We start from the raw sequence: 17,523 nt of genomic DNA, 5'->3' as shown, positions 1-17,523 counted from the left end.
GACTCCTATAGTAGGTACACCTATAGCTCTTCTCTTGGCAGTAGTACTGCCGACTACGTCATCACTGACCTCAACCCAGAGTCTCTCAGAGAGTTCACTGGGTTCACTGACACATCAGATCACAACCTACTTGAGCAGAGCAATTCTCAGTCATCAGGCATCAAAGCCAAAGGAACGGAAAATATTAAGAAATGCTATAAATGGAAGGAATGTAGTGTGGAAAACTACCAAAAAACAATTAGGCAACAATAAATTCAATCCCTTTAAGACAACTTCCTGGACAAAATGTTCCACTGTAATAATGAAGGTGTAAACTTGGCAGTAGAAAATCTAAACAGTACATTTGACCTCTCAGCTTCCCTATCAAATCTAAACATTTCAAACAGAAACCGAAGAAAATTAACAACAGTGACAAATGGTTTGATGAGGAATGCAATAACCTAAGAAATTAATCTAAAAACCTTTCCAACCAAAAACATAGAGACCCAGAAAACGTGAGTCTACGCCTTCACTTTGGTGAATCACTAAAACAATACAGCAATACATCACAGAAAAAGAAGTAACAGCACATCAGAAATCAGCTCAATGTAATTGAAGAATACATAGACTCTAACCACTTCTGGGAAAATTGGAAAACACACCAAAAAAAACTAACAACAACACGAAGAGTTATCTATCCAAAATGGAGATACATGGGTAAAACACTTCTCCAATCTTTTTGGCCCTATAACAAAGAACAAACAGCAAAAACATATACATGATCAAATACAAATCTTAGAATCAGCTATTAAAGACCAACAGATCCCACTGGATTCTCCAATTACATTGAATGAACTACAGCTCAAAATACAAACCCTCCAACCCAAAAAGAAATGATAAAATATAGAGACTATATTTGGCTATACTTAAACTCTTTAACATCATCCTTAGTTCTGGCATCTTCCCCAATATTGGAACCAAGGACTGATTACCCCAATCCACAAAAGTGGTGAGAAATTTGACCCAAATAACGACCGTCGGATATGCGTCAACAGCAACCTTGGGAAAATCCTCTGCATTATCATTAGCCACTTGTGTTTTGGGGGAAGTAGAAGAAGCTTTTTCAAACACTCCCTTGAGTGCCGTGGCCACCCTTTCCTGCTGTGCTCAGGTTGTTTGTGACCCTAGTTGGTCCTCATACAGAAGGCCTAGGGTGCGCTGGATGTTTGAACACCAGAGTTTAGACACAATGTGTTTGGGAAAGGTATATTGTCTTGTATGTAGTTCCTGTTTGAGTCCATAAGGAGTACAATCTTCTGTGTCTTGTGTATATCCTCAGTGGTTGTGTGGGGGGGGGGGGGGGGGGGGGGGTTGTCAGGAGAGCTATCAGGGTGGCTGACAGGGGGGTGGGGTGGGATCCCCTGGGCTTGGGGTTCTTCATTCATCTGTCCTGCTGTGATGTCGACACTATGGTCAGGGTCTGCGGTGCACTGTTCTGCTGTGGTGTCAAGACCACCTCTCTCCTGACTATTTTTTGTGCTGACGAGTGTGTTTACCTCCTGTTCCAGCTCCACCTGCCTTACCTCCAGTTGGGTGAATGTATCCTTCATTTCAATGAGGGAGTAGTACTCTGTGCTGGGAGGTTGACTTTCCCACTTGGGGTTGCTCGTCTGTGGGGTTGTTTAATGAAGAGTTCTGGTCTGACATGCTCGGGGTGGGGTATCTTTCTCAAGAGAGAGCTTATCCTGCTGAGCTATCTCTTTGATAATGTGAAAGTCCAGCTGAAACTGTTTGGGGTTTCCCTGTACCATTACTGTTCCAGATTTGTACACGTTCACATTTGCTGACTCAGAGTCCTCGTTGTCTAGTATCCTGAGTTTCCACCCATCGGTAACACCCCCCCCCCCCCCCCCCCCCCCCCCCCCCCCCCCTTTACAGAGGGGTAGTGTGTTAATATAGCACTGTGCCATGCCAGGGGATGGTCTGTGTGGAAGACGAGGTTGCTGATGTTCCCATTTTTATAACAGTCAGCAAAAAGTGTCTCTTGGTTTTCCATAAGGAGCTTCATTTTGCACTCTTTTCATGCCTTATAATTTTTTACATACGTACTGTATTTTAATTACCTCTGAACAGCGGGAGGGGGCTTCAAAGGCCTCTGCATTTGGTTGGGGTAGGCTGTGCGACTCTCCTGCCATTGTTGGGCTCAAGGGCTTTGACACCTCTCATTTCACACATCAATGCTAATTGAAGTTGTATATCTTTGTCCTAACAAGCTTGGTAGCCTTAACTTAGCATTCAGTCCTTATAAAGTAAAATATATCATTGTAATTATTTTATTTTTTTGCTTTTGAAAATAAACATTACTCACTCAGTTCCAGGTTGGATGGTGTTTTCAGGTTTCTGTTTGTTTGCCAGAGCATTTGCTGTATAGCTTGGGAATAATAATCATTGGCAGTAGGAAGCCTTCCATGTAATTCCGTCTTGGTATGTTGTGGAGAGTAGCACCCTGTATATGTCCCTGCCAAAAAATCCAAGTTTGTCTAACTCTAAATCTATCTTTTTTTTAAAACATGCTGAAAAATGTGGGAGCTCATCTGCTCATGACCTCCCTTAGCCCCCTCTTCTCCTCTCTCTATCCCCTCCCCGATCCCCCTCCCCTCTTCTGTCTATCCCCCCCAGCCCCCTCCCCTCTTCTCCTCTCTCTATCCCCTCCCCGATCCCCCTCCCCTCTTCTCTCTATCCCCTCCCCTAGCTCCCTCTTCTCCTCTCTCTATCCCCTCCCCTAGCCCCCTCTCCTCCTCTCTCTATCCCCTCCCCTAGCCCACTCCTCTCTCTATCCCCTCCCCTAGCCCCCTCTCCTCCTCTCTTTATCCCCTCCCCTAGCCCACTCCTCTCTCTATCCCCTCCCTTAGCCCCCTCTTCTCCTCTCTCTATCCCCTCCCCTAGCCCCCTCTCCTCCTCTCTCTATCCCCTCCCCTAGCCCACTCCTCTCTCTATCCCCTCCCTTAGCCCCCTCTTCTCCTCTCTCTATCCCCTCCCCGATCCCCCTCCCCTCTTCTGTCTTTCCCCCCCAGCCCCCTCCCCTCTTCTCCTCTCTCTCTCCCCTCCCCGATCCCCCTCCCCTCTTCTCTCTATCCCCTCCCCTAGCCCCCTCTTCTCCTCTCTCTATCCCCTCCCCTAGCCCCCTCTCCTCCTCTCTCTATCTCCTCCCCTAGCCCACTCCTCTCTCTATCCCCTCCCTTAGCCCCTCTTCTCCTCTCTCTATCCCCTCCCCTAGCCCCCTCTCCTCCTCTCTCTATCCCCTCCCCTAGCCCACTCCTCTCTCTATCCCCTCCCTTAACCCCCTCTTCTCCTCTCTCTATCCCCTCCCGTAGCCCCCTCTTCTCCTCTCTCTATCCACTCCCTTATCCCCCTCTTCTCCTCTCTCTATCCCCTCCCTTAGCCCCCTCTTCTCCTCCCTCTATCCCCTCCCTTAGCCCCCTCTTTCTCCTCTCTCTATCCCCCCCCTTAGCCCCCTCTTCTCCTCTCTCTATCCCCTCCCTTAGCCCCCTCTTCTCCTCTCTCTATCCCCTCCCTTAGCCCCCTCTTCTCCTCTCTCTATCCCCTCCCCTAGCCCCCTCCCCTCTTCTCTTCTCTCTATCCCCTCCCCTAGCCCCCTCCCCTCTTCTCTTCTCTCTATCCCCTCCCCTAGCCCCCTCCCCTCTTCTGTCTATCCCCCCAGCCCCCTCCCCTCTTCTCTTCTCTCTATCCCCTCCCCTAGCCCCCTCTTCTCCTCTCTCTATCCCCTCCCCGATCCCCCTCCCCTCTTCTGTCTATCCCCCCAGCCCCCTCCCCTCTTCTCTTCTCTCTATCCCCTCCCCTAGCCCCCTCTTCTCTCTATCCCCACTCCTAGCCCCCTCCCCTCTTCTCTCTATCCCCTCCCCTAGCCCCCTCTCCTCCTCTCTATCCCCTCCCCTAGCCCCCTCCCCTATTCTCTCTATCCCCTCCCCTAGCCCCCTCTCCTCCTCTCTCTATCCCCTCCCCTAGCCCCCTCTCCTCCTCTCTCTACCCCCTCCCCTAGCCCCCTCTCCTCTTCTCTCTATCCCCACTCCTAGCCCCCTCCCCTCTTCTCTCTATCCCCTCCCCTAGCCCCCTCTCCTCCTCTCTATCCCCTCCCCTAGCCCCCTCTCCTCCTCTCTATCCCCTCCCCTCCCCTAGCCACCTACCCTCCTCTCTCTATCCCCTCCCCTAGCCCCCTCTCCTCTTCTCTCTATCCCCACCCCTAGCTCCCTCCCCTCTTCTCTCTATCCCCTCCCCTAGCCCCCTCTCCTCCTCTCTCTATCCCCTCCCCTAGCCCCCTCTCCTCTTCTCTCTATCCCATCCCCTAGCCCCCTCTCTTTGTCTCTCTATCCCCTCCCCTAGCCCCCTCTCCTCCTCTATACTGTATATCCCTTGCCCTAGCCCCCCAGACAGCACTGACTCTATACTAGGCTAGCAGCTCATCTGGGTTAGATTTTAAGAGCGCCACAGCGCCATAAGCATCAAACAGCCCTGGAGCAGATGGAAGCAGGCAGCCCGTCTCTACACCGAGACCTCTCACTCCAACTGGGGCCTGATTCTATCATCCAGTCACTGATACTGGGTGCTGGCATGCATTAACCAACAGATTCCTCTTCCCGTCATCCTTCCAAAGCCCCTTAGTATTCTAGAGAGCTATGGACACAATCAAACCCAACTAAGACCTAACCGATCGCTCTTGAAAAATAAAGAAATGTTTGTTTGATAAGTTCATGTTGAAATCATGAAATTAATAATATCTGTTTGGAACAACAGGTCAAGTTTGCATGTTGTAATTGTGCTGTAGAAATTACAACATTTTAGGGGAGCGGCTGCTTGCCTGGCACTGCTTGAATAAACCGGCTGCTGGAAACGAGATAATGGGTTCAGATATGGAGCCAGTTTCTGTTAGTCCATCCAAGCCTTACGTTCCCTGGCTCTCTGACTACTAGACTAGTGTGTGTGTATGTGTGTATGTATGCCTCCATGTGCGTGAGTGTGTGCTGCATTTATATTCATCCCTATTTCCTACTGCACCAAACCCCCTCCAGACCTCCCAGGTCTTCCACAGAGGGGGGTCTTGGAAACAGAGTTTGGTCGGGTAAATAAATAGTGAGATTTAGAGGATGGCGTGAAGGACGGGGGGGATCAGAGAGAGGAGGAGAGAAAGCAGCTGTACTGTATGTATTTGAACAGGATGCTGCTATAATCTCATAAACAACATTACACCCCAAAACCTTCCTTTCTTTTCATTTCATCACTGCTTTTCACCTAGATCACAACCTCCATCAAACTCAACATTCTCTTTGATTGAAATATACACTGTTCTGTTCCTAGCATCTGGAAGACTTCATAAAAGCAAAGTACAATTGTATTGTACTACTGTAAACTGAGTACAGAACAGTGCCATTTCAATTGAATACGCCTCTTGCTGTCTCCTAATGTACACTCAGGCATTTGTCTTTTGCCTTTAGCTAAGACGGGGAAATGTACTTGGTCTACTTACGCATTTCCAAGAGTGTTTTCTGTGAGTGGCTTTTTCAATGGAGTGCAATTAGGCTTTATGTGTAGAGAGTACTGCATGTAGATAGATAGGTACTGTTAGACGGGTGAGGCAGAGGTAGGGATTCAGGTTGGCTGTGGAGAGAGATGGAGGGAAGGGAGGATGAGGGAGCAAGGGAGGTGAGCAGAGAGGCACTAAAGGAAAGGAGCAAGGATGCGGGAACTAGCAAGGATGGTAGTGAGGGAGGATGAGGGAGGGAGGGAGGGAGGGAGAGGGACAGAGAGGGAAAAAAGAGAATGTGAGACGGAGGGAGGGAGGGATGAGGGCAGCAAGGGAGAGGAGAAGGTCTGCAGTGTGTTTGTGATGAATGGGCTCCACTCCTGAGAAGTCTGCAGCTGTTGCGGGAAGGAGAAAGAATGGGGAGTGAGGGAGGATCAGGGAGGGAAAGAGAGAGAAAGACAGAGAGAGAGAAAGACAGAGAGAGAGTTAGAGAGCAAGAGAGTTGGAGAGAGATTTGAGAGAGAGAGAGAGAGAGAGAGAAAGAGGAAGAGAGAGGGAGGGAGAAGGGGAGGCAGGGATGAGGGCAGCAAAGGAGAGGAGAAGGTCTGCAGTGTGTTTGTGATGAATGGGCTCCACTCCTGAGAAGTCTGCAGCTGTTTGTCTCACATACAGAAACATGGTACACTGCTGGAGAGTGGAGGAGGGGAGGTGAGGGGGGGGGGGGATAGAGAAGGGGAGGGGTGAGAGGATGTGGACAGGATAGGAAAGCAGGAGAGAGTTGGTGAGGGAGGAGAGGAGAGGAGAGGAGAGGAGAGGAGAGGAGAGGAGAGGAGAGGAGAGGAGAGGAGAGGAGAGGAGAGGAGGGGAGGGGAGAGGAGAGGAGAGGAGAGGAGAGGAGAGGAGAGGAGAGGAGAGGAGAGGAGAGTGGTAGTAAATAGCAGTGCAGAGTAGAGCAGGGTAGAGCTGGCTGGATCAGAGAAGAGCTGGCTGGATCAGAGAAGAGCTGGCTAGATCAGAGAAGAGCTGGCTAGATCAGAGTAGACCTGGGTAGATTAGAGTAGAGCTGGGTATATCAGAGCAGAGCTGGGTAGACCAGAGTAGAGCTGGCTAGAACAGAGTAGAGCTGGCTAGAACAGAGTAGAGCTTGGTAGATCAGAGTAGAGCTTGGTAGATCAGAGTAGAGCTGGATAGATCAGAGTAGAGCTGGGTATATCAGAGTAGAGCTGGGTATATCAGAGCAGAGCTGGGTAGATCAGAGTAGAGCTGAGTAGATCAGAGAAGAGCTGGCTAGATCAGAGAAGAGCTGGCTAGATCAAAGTAGAGCTGGCTAGAACAGAGTAGAGCTGGCTAGATCAGAGTTGAGCTGGGAAGAGCATAGTAGAGCTGGGTAGATCAGAGTAGAGCCGGGTAGATCAGAGTAGAGCTGGGTAGATCAGAGTCGAGCTGGGTAGATCAGAGTAGAGCTGGTTAGAGTATAACTGGGTAGATTATAGTGGAGATGGTTAGATCAGAGTAGAGCTGAGTAGATCAGAGTAGAGCTGAGTAGATCAGAGTAGAGCTGAGTAGATCAGAGAAGAGCTGGCTAGATCAGAGAAGAGCTGGCTAGATCAAAGTAGAGCTGGCTAGAACAGAGTAGAGCTGGCTAGATCAGAGTTGAGCTGGGAAGAGCATAGTAGAGCTGGGTAGATTAGAGTAGAGCCGGGTAGATCAGAGTAGAGCCGGGTAGATCAGAGTAGAGCTGGGTAGATCAGAGTAGAGCTGGGTAGATCAGCGTAGAGCTGGGTAGATCCTATTAGAGCTGGCTAGATCAGAGTTGAGCTGGCTAGATCAGAGTAGAGCTGGCTAGATCAGAGTAGAGCTGGGTATATCAGAGCAGAGCTGGGTAGATCAGAGCAGAGCTGGGTAGAGCAGAGTAGAGCTGGGTAGAGCAGAGTAGAGCTGACTGGATCAGAGTAGAACTGGGTATATCAGAGCAGATCTGGGTAGAGCAGAACAGAGCTGGGTATATCAGAGCAGAGCTGGGTAGATCAGAGCAGAGCTGGGTAGAGCAGAGTAGAGCTGGGTAGAGCAGAGTAGAGCTGACTGGATCAGAGTAGAACTGGGTATATCAGAGCAGATCTGGGTAGAGCAGAACAGAGCTGGGTAGAACAGAGTAGAGCTGGGTATATCAGAGCAGATCTGGGTATATCAGAGCAGATCTGGGTATATCAGAGCAGAGCTGGGTAGATCAGAGTAGAGCTGGTTAGAGTATAGCTGGGTAGATTATAGTGGAGCTGGTTTGATCAGAGTAGAGCTGAGTAGATCAGAGTAGAGCTGAGTAGATTAGAGTAGAGCTGGTTAGATCAGAGTAGAGGTTAGTAGATCAGAGTAGAGCTGAGTAGATCAGAGTAGAGCTGAGTAGATCAGAGTAGAGCTGGTTAGATCAGAGTAGAGCTGAGTAGATCAGAGTAGAGCTGAGTAGATCAGAGTAGAGCTGAGTAGATCAGAGTAGAGCTGAGTAGATCAGAGTAGAGCTGGTTAGATCAGAGTAGAGCTGAGTAGATCAGAGTAGAGCTGAGTAGATTAGAGTAGAACTGGTTAGATCAGAGTACAGCTGGTTAGATCAGAGTAGAGCTGAGTAGATCAGAGTAGAGCTGGTTAGATCAGAGTAGAGCTGAGTAGATCAGAGTAGAGCTGAGTAGATCAGAGTAGAGCTGAGTAGATTAGAGTAGAGCTGGGTAGATCAGAGTAGAGCTGGTTAGATCAGAGTAGAGCTGAGTAGATCAGAGTAGAGCTGAGTAGATCAGAGTAGAGCTGGTTAGATCAGAGTAGAGCTGAGTAGATCAGAGTAGAGCTGGTTAGATTAGAGTAGAGCTGGGTAGATCAGAGTAGAGCTGGGTAGATCAGAGTAGAGCTGAGTAGATCAGAGTAGAGCTGAGTAGATCAGAGTAGAGCTGGGTAGAGCAGAGTAGAGCTGAGTAGATCAGAGTAGAGCTGAGTAGATCAGAGTAGAGCTGGTTAGATCAGAGTAGAGCTGGTTAGATCAGAGTAGAGCTAAGTAGATCAGAGTAGAGCTGGGTAGATCAGAGTAGAGCTGGGTAGATCAGAGTAGAGCTGGGTAGATCAGAGTAGAGCTGGGTAGATCAGAGTAGAGCTGGGTAGATTAGAGTAGAGCAGGGTAGATTAGAGTAGAGCAGGGTAGATTAGAGTAGAGCTGGGTAGATTAGAGTAGAGCTGGGTAGATTAGAGTAGAGCTGGGTAGATCAGAGTAGAGCTGGGTAGATCAGAGTAGAGCTTGGTAGATCAGAGTAGAGCTGGGTAGATCAGAGTAGAGCTGGGTAGATTAGAGTAGAGCAGGGTAGATTAGAGTAGAGCAGGGTAGATTAGAGTAGAGCAGGGTAGATTAGAGTAGAGCTGGGTAGATTAGAGTAGAGCTGGGTAGATTAGAGTAGAGCTGGGTAGATCAGAGTAGAGCTGGGTAGATCAGAGTAGAGCTTGGTAGATCAGAGTAGAGCTTGGTAGATTAGAGTAGAGCTGGGTAGATTAGAGTAGAGCTGGGTAGATTAGAGTAGAGCTGGGTAGATTAGAGTAGAGCTGGGTAGTTAAGTAGAGCTGGGTAGATCAGAGTAGAGCTGGGTAGATCAGAGCTGGGGTGAGCTAGGCTGTCTCTCCAGATTCCTATTTCAATTCAATAGTGGAGGGGAAGTTCATTGTAAATTAGCTCCAGTACGTTCTGAACTTAGACTTTACATGAATGTAATGAAGCAATGATGTTGAAGATGATGATGGTGAAGATGGTGATGGTGAGCATGAGGAGGATGATGATGATTATGATGATTAATGACTTTGGCAATGGTGAGTATAAATTGATCTTAAAATATGCAGTAACAGCTGATGTAATTGGTATCAGAGCAGAACAGGTCCGTTTACAGAAGAAGCAATGAACTAAAAACAACAGTAACACTAGTCCAGACCCATGCAGGAAGAGCCTCAGTAACTGAACTGTGCTCAGTCATCTTCACAGTCAGTACTGTCTGTCAGCACTTTGTGACCATTAAGTCTATTATGGCTCATTTGACATAGACACAGACCCACAATCAGTTCTTAGTGTGATTCAATAACCCTCAACTCTTTGTGTTATGATGAACAAGCACTATGTTTTATTAGCTAGCCTATTATATTGAATGACTGGCATTACATGCTTGGATGTCAAGCATTAGTATTAGCCACCTCAGTGAAGACCTAATAAGCTATGGCCCAAACAACACCCTATGTTCTATGTGGTGCACTACTTTTGACCAGAGCCCACTGATTGGTGGAGTAATTTAATGAGGTAAATGTAAAAACTATGTTGATCTCAGAGGTTAAAAAAAAGAACCAGAAAGGAACAGTATAAACCAGTACTTTATTATTATGCTAGTCAGAACTGTGGATCGGAACAAAACAACAGTGCCACAAAAGTGGCAAAGTCGATATCCACATTTTATAAACACAGCTATTGTTATTTGTGGTCTGAAACATTATTTACTGTTAATTATATGATGGGGAGGGTGTGCAATCTTTTTTACAGAACAAGGGAAGTGTTATGTAAAAATATGTTTCATGTTTGGGAGGGAGGTACATTTTCTTTATTGCACCTTGAGTTGGACCAGCACCCCAAGTAAATGTCCAACTGTCCCTAATTGTAACGATATTCTTCATCTGATGAACAGGAAAGATCGGACCAAAACGCAGTGTGGTAAGTGTCCATGTTAATTTATTATACCTGAACACTAAATACAAAATAACAACAGTGAAACAACGAAAATCGAAACAGTCCTGAAAGGTGACACAACACAAAACAGGAAACAACTACCCACAAACACCAGGTGGGAAAAGGCTACCTAAGTATGGTTCTCAATCAGAGACAACGATAGACAGCTGCCTCTGATTGGGAACCATACCAGGCCAAACACATAGAAACAGAAAACATAGAACAAAACATAGAATGCCCACCCCAACTCACGCCCTGACCAAACCAAAATAGAGACATAAAAAAGGAACTAAGGTCAGGACGTGACACTAATTGCAACATTAGTGAAGTGAAGTTTGATGAATTGTAGGCTTAGTTTAAAAAAAAAACTTATGTTAGGGTTTGCAGAGTGTTAATTCTTCCAACTGTGTTTCTCCAACGTAATGACCAAAGAGCATATTCAACAATTAAGTGTCTGTGGCTAATATCCCAGCAAATAGTTGATTTTCTATATTTAAAGACAGAGAGAAAAACTATTTAAGTGGTCAAAAGTGATTAATTCCATAAGATGAGGGTTTCCATGGAAACCAGATGTTATTCTTATGACTGTCAAACAATTTAAAAAAAACTGTAATTGAGTTAATCGCAGGATTTGCTTTTATTTCGCAAATTCTGAATTTGCTCAAATTGAGCTGTAATTTAAGATTTTTTTTACAAAAAGCGTTACAATAATATTGATGTCTTGATTTTGTCCAAAGTAACGGTAAGCAAAATCAAGGAAGTTGATAAAGCACATGTAGCTTTATCAACTTTAACCTCAATGTCTGCTTGTTTGATATAACATTGTTGTTTTTAGTTGTATAGATTCTTTTTTAAATAAACCTTTATTTAACTAGGCAAGTCAGTTAAGAACAAATTCGTATTTACAATGACGGCCTACACCGGCCAAACCCGGACGACACTGGGCCAATTGTGCGCCGCCCTATGGGACTCCCAATCACGTCCGGTTGTGATACAGCCTGGATATTGGATGTTTTCAATTTTTATTCAAACAATTTCAGACCATGCGATTAATTGTGATTACAAAAAGTTAACTAGATGTGAAGAGCTGGAGTTACATACAGCCCAAAAGTTATTTTCCCTGAGGCTTTAGAAGACATATGCATTTAACAGTTTGTTTTTGGGACATAATAAATATGATTATCTCGTTCACTTGGGGGAAATTAATTTACATCTTGAAAGTCTTTCTGTCTGAAGCCAGCTCTTGTATTTCCCAAAGCAATTACAAGTCAGGTTGAATTTAGACCAGTTCTTTCTGCTCGCTAGCTCTCTTTGCGGTGGAGGTCTGGGTTTCAGTATTGAGTGTTTCCTCTTATTCCTCTTCCATTCTGCTGTGGCTGTGTGAAGAGCTATAGTAAATGTATGGTGGCTGGTTAGAGACACAGCCACACGGCGCACTCTACTGGTGGCTAGAGAAACTACACTCACTGTGGCCTGGATCTGTCAGAGGAGAAAATCGTTACAGCATCCATCCTCCTTTGTGTGTGTGTGTGTGTGTGTGTGTGTGTGTGTGTGTGTGTGTGTGTGTGTGTGTGTGTGTGTGTGTGTGTGTGTGTGTGTGTGTGTGTGTGTGTGTGTGTGTGTGTGTGTGTGTGTGTGTGTGTGTGTGTGTGTGTGTGTGTGTGTGTGTGTGTTTGAGTGTGTGTGTTTGAGTGCGTGTGTTTGCGACTGTGTGTGAGTGTGCCTGCTATTGAGAGCCGATATGATGGTCCTGTAAGACACACTTTACATATCTATCTATGTGTGTGTGTGTTGTAACTGCCTCCTCTCCTCTCTCTAGTCCAGGTGTGTGTGTTGTAAATGCCTCCTCTCCTCTCTCTAGTCCAGGTGTGTGTGTTGTAAATGCCTCCTCTCCTCTCTCTAGTCCAGGTGTGTGTGTTGTAAATGCCTCCTCTTCTCTCTCTAGTCCAGGTGTGTGTGTTGTAAATGCCTCCTCTCCTCTCTCTAGTCCAGGTGTGTGTTGTAAATGCCTCCTCTCCTCTCTCTAGTCCAGGTGTGTGTTGTAAATGCCTCCTCTCCTCTCTCTAGTCCAGGTGTGTGTGTTGTAAATGCCTCCTCTCCTCTCTCTAGTCCAGGTGTGTGTTGTAAATGCCTCCTCTCCTCTCTCTAGTCCAGGTGTGTGTGTTGTAAATGCCTCCTCTCCTCTCTCTAGTCCAGGTGTGTGTGTTGTAAATGCCTCCTCTCCTCTCTCTAGTCCAGGTGTGTGTGTTGTAAATGCCTCCTCTCCTCTCTCTAGTCCAGGTGTGTGTGTTGTAAATGCCTCCTCTCCTCTCTCTAGTCCAGGTGTGTGTGTTGTAAATGCCTCCTCTCCTCTCTCTAGTCCAGGTGTGTGTTGTAAATGCTTCCTCTCCTCTCTCTAGTCCAGGTGTGTGTGTTGTAAATGCCTCCTCTTCTCTCTCTAGTCCAGGTGTGTGTGTTGTAAATGCCTCCTCTCCTCTCTCTAGTCCAGGTGTGTGTGTTGTAAATGCCTCCTCTCCTCTCTCTAGTCCAGGTGTGTGTGTTGTAAATGCCTCCTCTCCTCGCTCTAGTCCAGGTGTGTGTTGTAAATGCCTCCTCTCCTCTCTCTAGTCCAGGTGTGTGTGTTGTAAATGCCTCCTCTCCTCTCTCTAGTCCAGGTGTGTGTGTTGTAACTGCCTCTGCTCCTCTCTCTACTCCAGGTGTGTGTGTGTGTATTGACTTCACCACAGGACCAACCTGCGAGCGTTGTCTGGACGGTTACTATGGCAACGCGTTGATTGGCACGCCCAATGACTGCAGACCTTGCCCCTGCCCGGACCGTACCAGCTGTGCTCAAATGACAGAGACGGGGGAGGTGGTCTGTACCAACTGCCCTTCAGGACAGAGGGGTGAGCTGAGATCATATTACATGACTGGTAGATGTCGGATAATGGGAACAAACCATTCCATTTTCCCATGATGAGCAGACCTCACCAGGGTTAAACTGGGATGCATCCCAAATTGCAAACTATTTCCTATATAGTGCACTACTTTTGACCAGAGCTTGGGCTCTATTCTAAAGTAGTGCAATATGTAGGGAATAGGGTGTCTTTTAGGACACAACCATTGAGTTCATTGCTTGCTCAGTGAAGCAGATTTCCACAAATTGGCTGACAGATTTTTAATAAAACCTGTACTGGTGTCCTCACTGTCTTGATAAAATTAGTCATGATCCTATCATGTAGAGCACAGTGTTTGAATTAAAATGTCCATATTCCTTTGTCTGGTTTGGGCCATTCATTCATTTCCAGAATTTCATTACCAGATATTGATTTAGGTTGAAATGAAAATGGCCCCCAAACCCTCCAGCCCAACATCATTCATAACTCACCTATCAAAAAACCTGTCACCTGTCACCCCCCGACACACACACAAACACACATATACACACACACACACACCTTCTCTCCACAGGCATCAGATGTGAGATGTGCGAGGACAGTTTCCACGGCGACCCCCTGGGCCGGTCAGGGCCGGTTCAACCGTGTGAGAAGTGCGACTGTAACGATAATGTGGACCCCAACGCGCTGGGCGTGTGTGATCACATGACGGGCCGTTGCCTGAAGTGCCTGAGACACACCGAGGGAGAACATTGCCAACGCTGCCGACAAGGTTACTATGGGGACGCCCTGGACCGCACCTTGGCCCAGAAGTGCAAACGTGAGTGTGGAAACTTGGGAAGGGTGTATATAGGGTTGGGTTAGAGTTGCAGGTTTTTAATTAAGGGGAAATATACAATTTTACATCTTAAATGTAACTAAATGTAATCGAAAATGTAATCTACATAATCCCCAAAAGTAATTATTTATCATGAGAGGGCCATTAACAATAACTACTAATGATCCAGACTCCAAGAAAGGTTCAAATCTCACCTTTGGGGTAAAGAATAGTGTAGGTGTAGTCACTTTTGAGAACACACGCTCAAGTACACAGTACAAATATGATGAAAATATAAAAAATGTTATATAATGTATTTCCTATTCAACAAAACTGTAAGAATAAGGCTTGAAATTACTTATATATTTTTATAAATAAAGAATAATCAAACAAATAAGTATAAGATTTCACCTTCTTTATAACTGTAAAATACATATTTCTATATTTAGTCAGAGAAAACGTACATCCAGTATTTTGTAAAGGTCTCTCTTGATCAAAACATCTGCCCCATCGCTGTGAACATCTCACAGAAGTTTAGCTTCCTGAACTCGTTAAGAACACGCCCCATATTAATCTCGTCTGTCTATGACAACAACAAAAAATTGTTGGGTTTAAAATCTATTAATCATTTTAGATTACTGGCTATAAATCGATCTCGGAATCTGCTACCGTGACGAAACCACTCTCCTGCTGTGTTCTGATGTAAGCGTTCCAGTGGCTGTGATGTAGGGTTCCGTGACGAAACCACTCTCCTGCTGTGTTCTGATGTAAGCGTTCCAGTGGCTGTGATGTAGGGTTCCATGACGAAACCACTCTCCTGCTGTGTTCTGATGTAAGCGTTCCAGTGGCTGTGATGTAGGGTTCCGTGACGAAACCACTCTCCTGCTGTGTTCTGATGTAAGCGTTCCAGTGGCTGTGATGTAGGGTTCCGTGACGAAACCACTCTCCTGCTGCGTTATGATGTAAGCGTTCGAGTGGCTGTGATGTAGGGTTCCGTGACGAAACCACTCTCCTGCTGCGTTATGATGTAAGCGTTCCAGTGGCTGTGATGTAGGGTTCCGTGACGAAACCACTCTCCTGCTGCGTTATGATGTAAGCGTTCCAGTGGCTGTGATGTAGGGTTCCGTGACGAAACCACTCTCCTGCTGCGTTATGATGTAAGCGTTCCAGTGGCTGTGATGTAGGGTTCCGTGACGAAACCACTCTCCTGCTGCGTTATGATGTAAGCGTTCCAGTGGCTGTGATGTAGGGTTCCGTGACGAAACCACTCTCCTGCTGTGTTATGATGTAAGCGTTCCAGTGGCTGTGATGTAGGGTTCAGCCAGGAGTTGATGGACAGTCGGAAGAGTGAATTAAAAGGTAGGAGGGACATCCCTGCTTCGTACAGGCAGAAGAGACATATTCCTGTGTCTGTGAGAATCAGGGCTACCGCTCATTGCAAGCCATTTCGATCTACAGTGTCCACAGATCGTTTTCTAAGCTAAAATGTTGGTTGGAACAGGTACCAGAACCACGCAGGTCCCCTAAACAGGGGACTTTACATCGAAGAGATTTTAAATGAAGAATGCATTAGAAATATGGTGACATGTATCTGAATGTGTGAGTCTGTACATTTCAAAGTGTGTTAGTGCATGTGTTATATTGTGTGTTTGTGTATTTGTGTACTTGTCCTTTATGTGTGGGTGTCAGTGTGCCTTCATAACGAGCTTTTCTTGAGGGTTTTGAAAGTGCTTTCCTCTTACTGATATATCAACTGGATTTCAGCAATTCTCACAATTCTAAAGAGTCTAAAGATTCTTGATAGCAGACGGATGGAATGCTCAGGAAAATAATAATTAGGAAAGGAGTAATTTTTTTGGTACAAATTTGTACAAACAATAACAACCATACATAAACAAACAAACACACACATTTCTACAAACATCAGTGACATCACACCTGTTCAGACCCACATGTTCCCACCACAACCATACACATCATGTATATCTCACAACCACACTCCCCCTCATCCTTCATCCCTGGAACATTCCAGTGCTTGTAGCACTCTATGCCATATGGTGTCAAATTGTACTGTTCTATTTTTCTCCGTAGCCCAGACCTTTTCAATATTTCAATAATAATATATTTAATTCATCCACTGTTGTAGTGATGGAGGAGCATTTGGTTTCTAGTTTAAGTAGTTTTTAAGTTTTTAAGTTTTCAAAATCATTGACGAGAAAAGTATGGTCACCTCACCCTCATATTCCATGTCTTGAAATATGCAGATAGACGGATTAAAAGTAAACTTACATCGTAAAACTTCTGTCAGCCAGCTTTCTAACTCCGCCCATAACTTTTGTACTTTATAGCACTCCCAGAAGGCATGAATTATTGGGTCCTTCTTAGTTTTATACTTTACACATGACTCTGCCGTTGTGCCGTAGAACATGTGAATTTAGTCTCTTGTACATTCTATACATTATTTTATACTGGATTAAGCGTACATTTTCCTTAACGGTCATTTCATTACTTTTGTTCCAACACTCCCTCGATCTTGTGCCTATAATCAATTATTTTGAATTCTTGATTCCAAGAGTTTATATTTTTTTCTAAGAGATTATCAGTTGGAGAGTCTTTCTGCATGGTCTTATATATATCAGCTATCATATATGTATCCTTTTCTGAGTCAAATAAGATTTCCTCAACATTGCTTTTATGTTCAAATGATTTCAGGTGGAGTAAAAGAGTCTGGTTAAAAGTGCCATTAGGAACTCCACAGGGACTGAAGTGGCGTTGGAGTGGTTGTAAAGTGGCAGAACATTTCGTTTTACAGGCTCTCTTAGAGTGAATAGAAGTCATAGACCTACAGATTCTGTATCTTAATTCATCTGTATAAGGTAATGGTGTCACTTAAAAGGGGTTCTGGGAAAGATGCAGAGAGCAGTCTGCCCTGATCAGTTGACCTTCCAACTACAGTATTTTGTTAGTAGAAAGAGTACATTTTCTTATCAAATCAAATGTATTTATATAGCTCTTCGTACATCAGCTGATATCTCAAAGTGCTGTACAGAAACCCAGCCTAAAACCCCAAACAGCAAGTAATGCAGGTGTAGAAGCACGGTGGCTAGGAAAAACTCCCTAGAAAGGCCAAAACCTAGGAAGAAACCTAGAGAGGAACCAGGCTATGAGGGGTGGCCAGTCCTCTTCTGGCTGTGCCGGGTGGAGATTATAACAGAACATGGCCAAGATGTTCAAATGTTCATAAATGACCAGCATGGTCAAATAATAATAATCACAGTAGTTGTCGAGGGTGCAGCACCTCAGGAGTAAATGTCAGTTGGCTTTTCATAGCCGATCATTAAGAGTATCTCTACCGCTCCTGCGGTCTCTAGAGAGTTGAAAACAGCAGGTCTGGGACAGGTAGCACGTCCGGTGAACAGGTCAGGGTTCCATAGCCGCAGGCAGAACAGTTGAAACTGGAGCAGCAGCACGGCCAGGTGGACTGGGGACAGCAAGGAGTCATCATGCCAGGTAGTCCTGAGGCATGGTCCTAGGGCTCAGGTCCTCAGAGAGAGAGAAAGAAAGAGAGAATTAGAGAGAG

General features: G+C 45.8%; 1 protein-coding gene across 1 annotated transcript in view; it reads left to right on the top strand.

Annotated features, from left to right (window-relative positions):
* Nucleotides 1-17,523, top strand: part of LOC120026205 (laminin subunit gamma-3-like) — a 178,275-nt gene that overhangs the window by 150,348 nt on the left and 10,404 nt on the right. Inside the window, exons 13-14 of the mRNA XM_038971028.1 lie at nt 12,947-13,135; nt 13,701-13,946. Coding sequence (XP_038826956.1) covers nt 12,947-13,135; nt 13,701-13,946 — 435 coding nt within the window. The remainder of the gene's footprint in view (nt 1-12,946; nt 13,136-13,700; nt 13,947-17,523) is intronic.

The sequence above is a fragment of the Salvelinus namaycush genome, chromosome 31 (genome assembly GCF_016432855.1).
Source record: "Salvelinus namaycush isolate Seneca chromosome 31, SaNama_1.0, whole genome shotgun sequence".
In the NCBI taxonomy this organism is placed as follows: Eukaryota; Metazoa; Chordata; class Actinopteri; order Salmoniformes; family Salmonidae; genus Salvelinus; species Salvelinus namaycush.
This window is presented reverse-complemented; position numbering and strand designations above follow the sequence as displayed.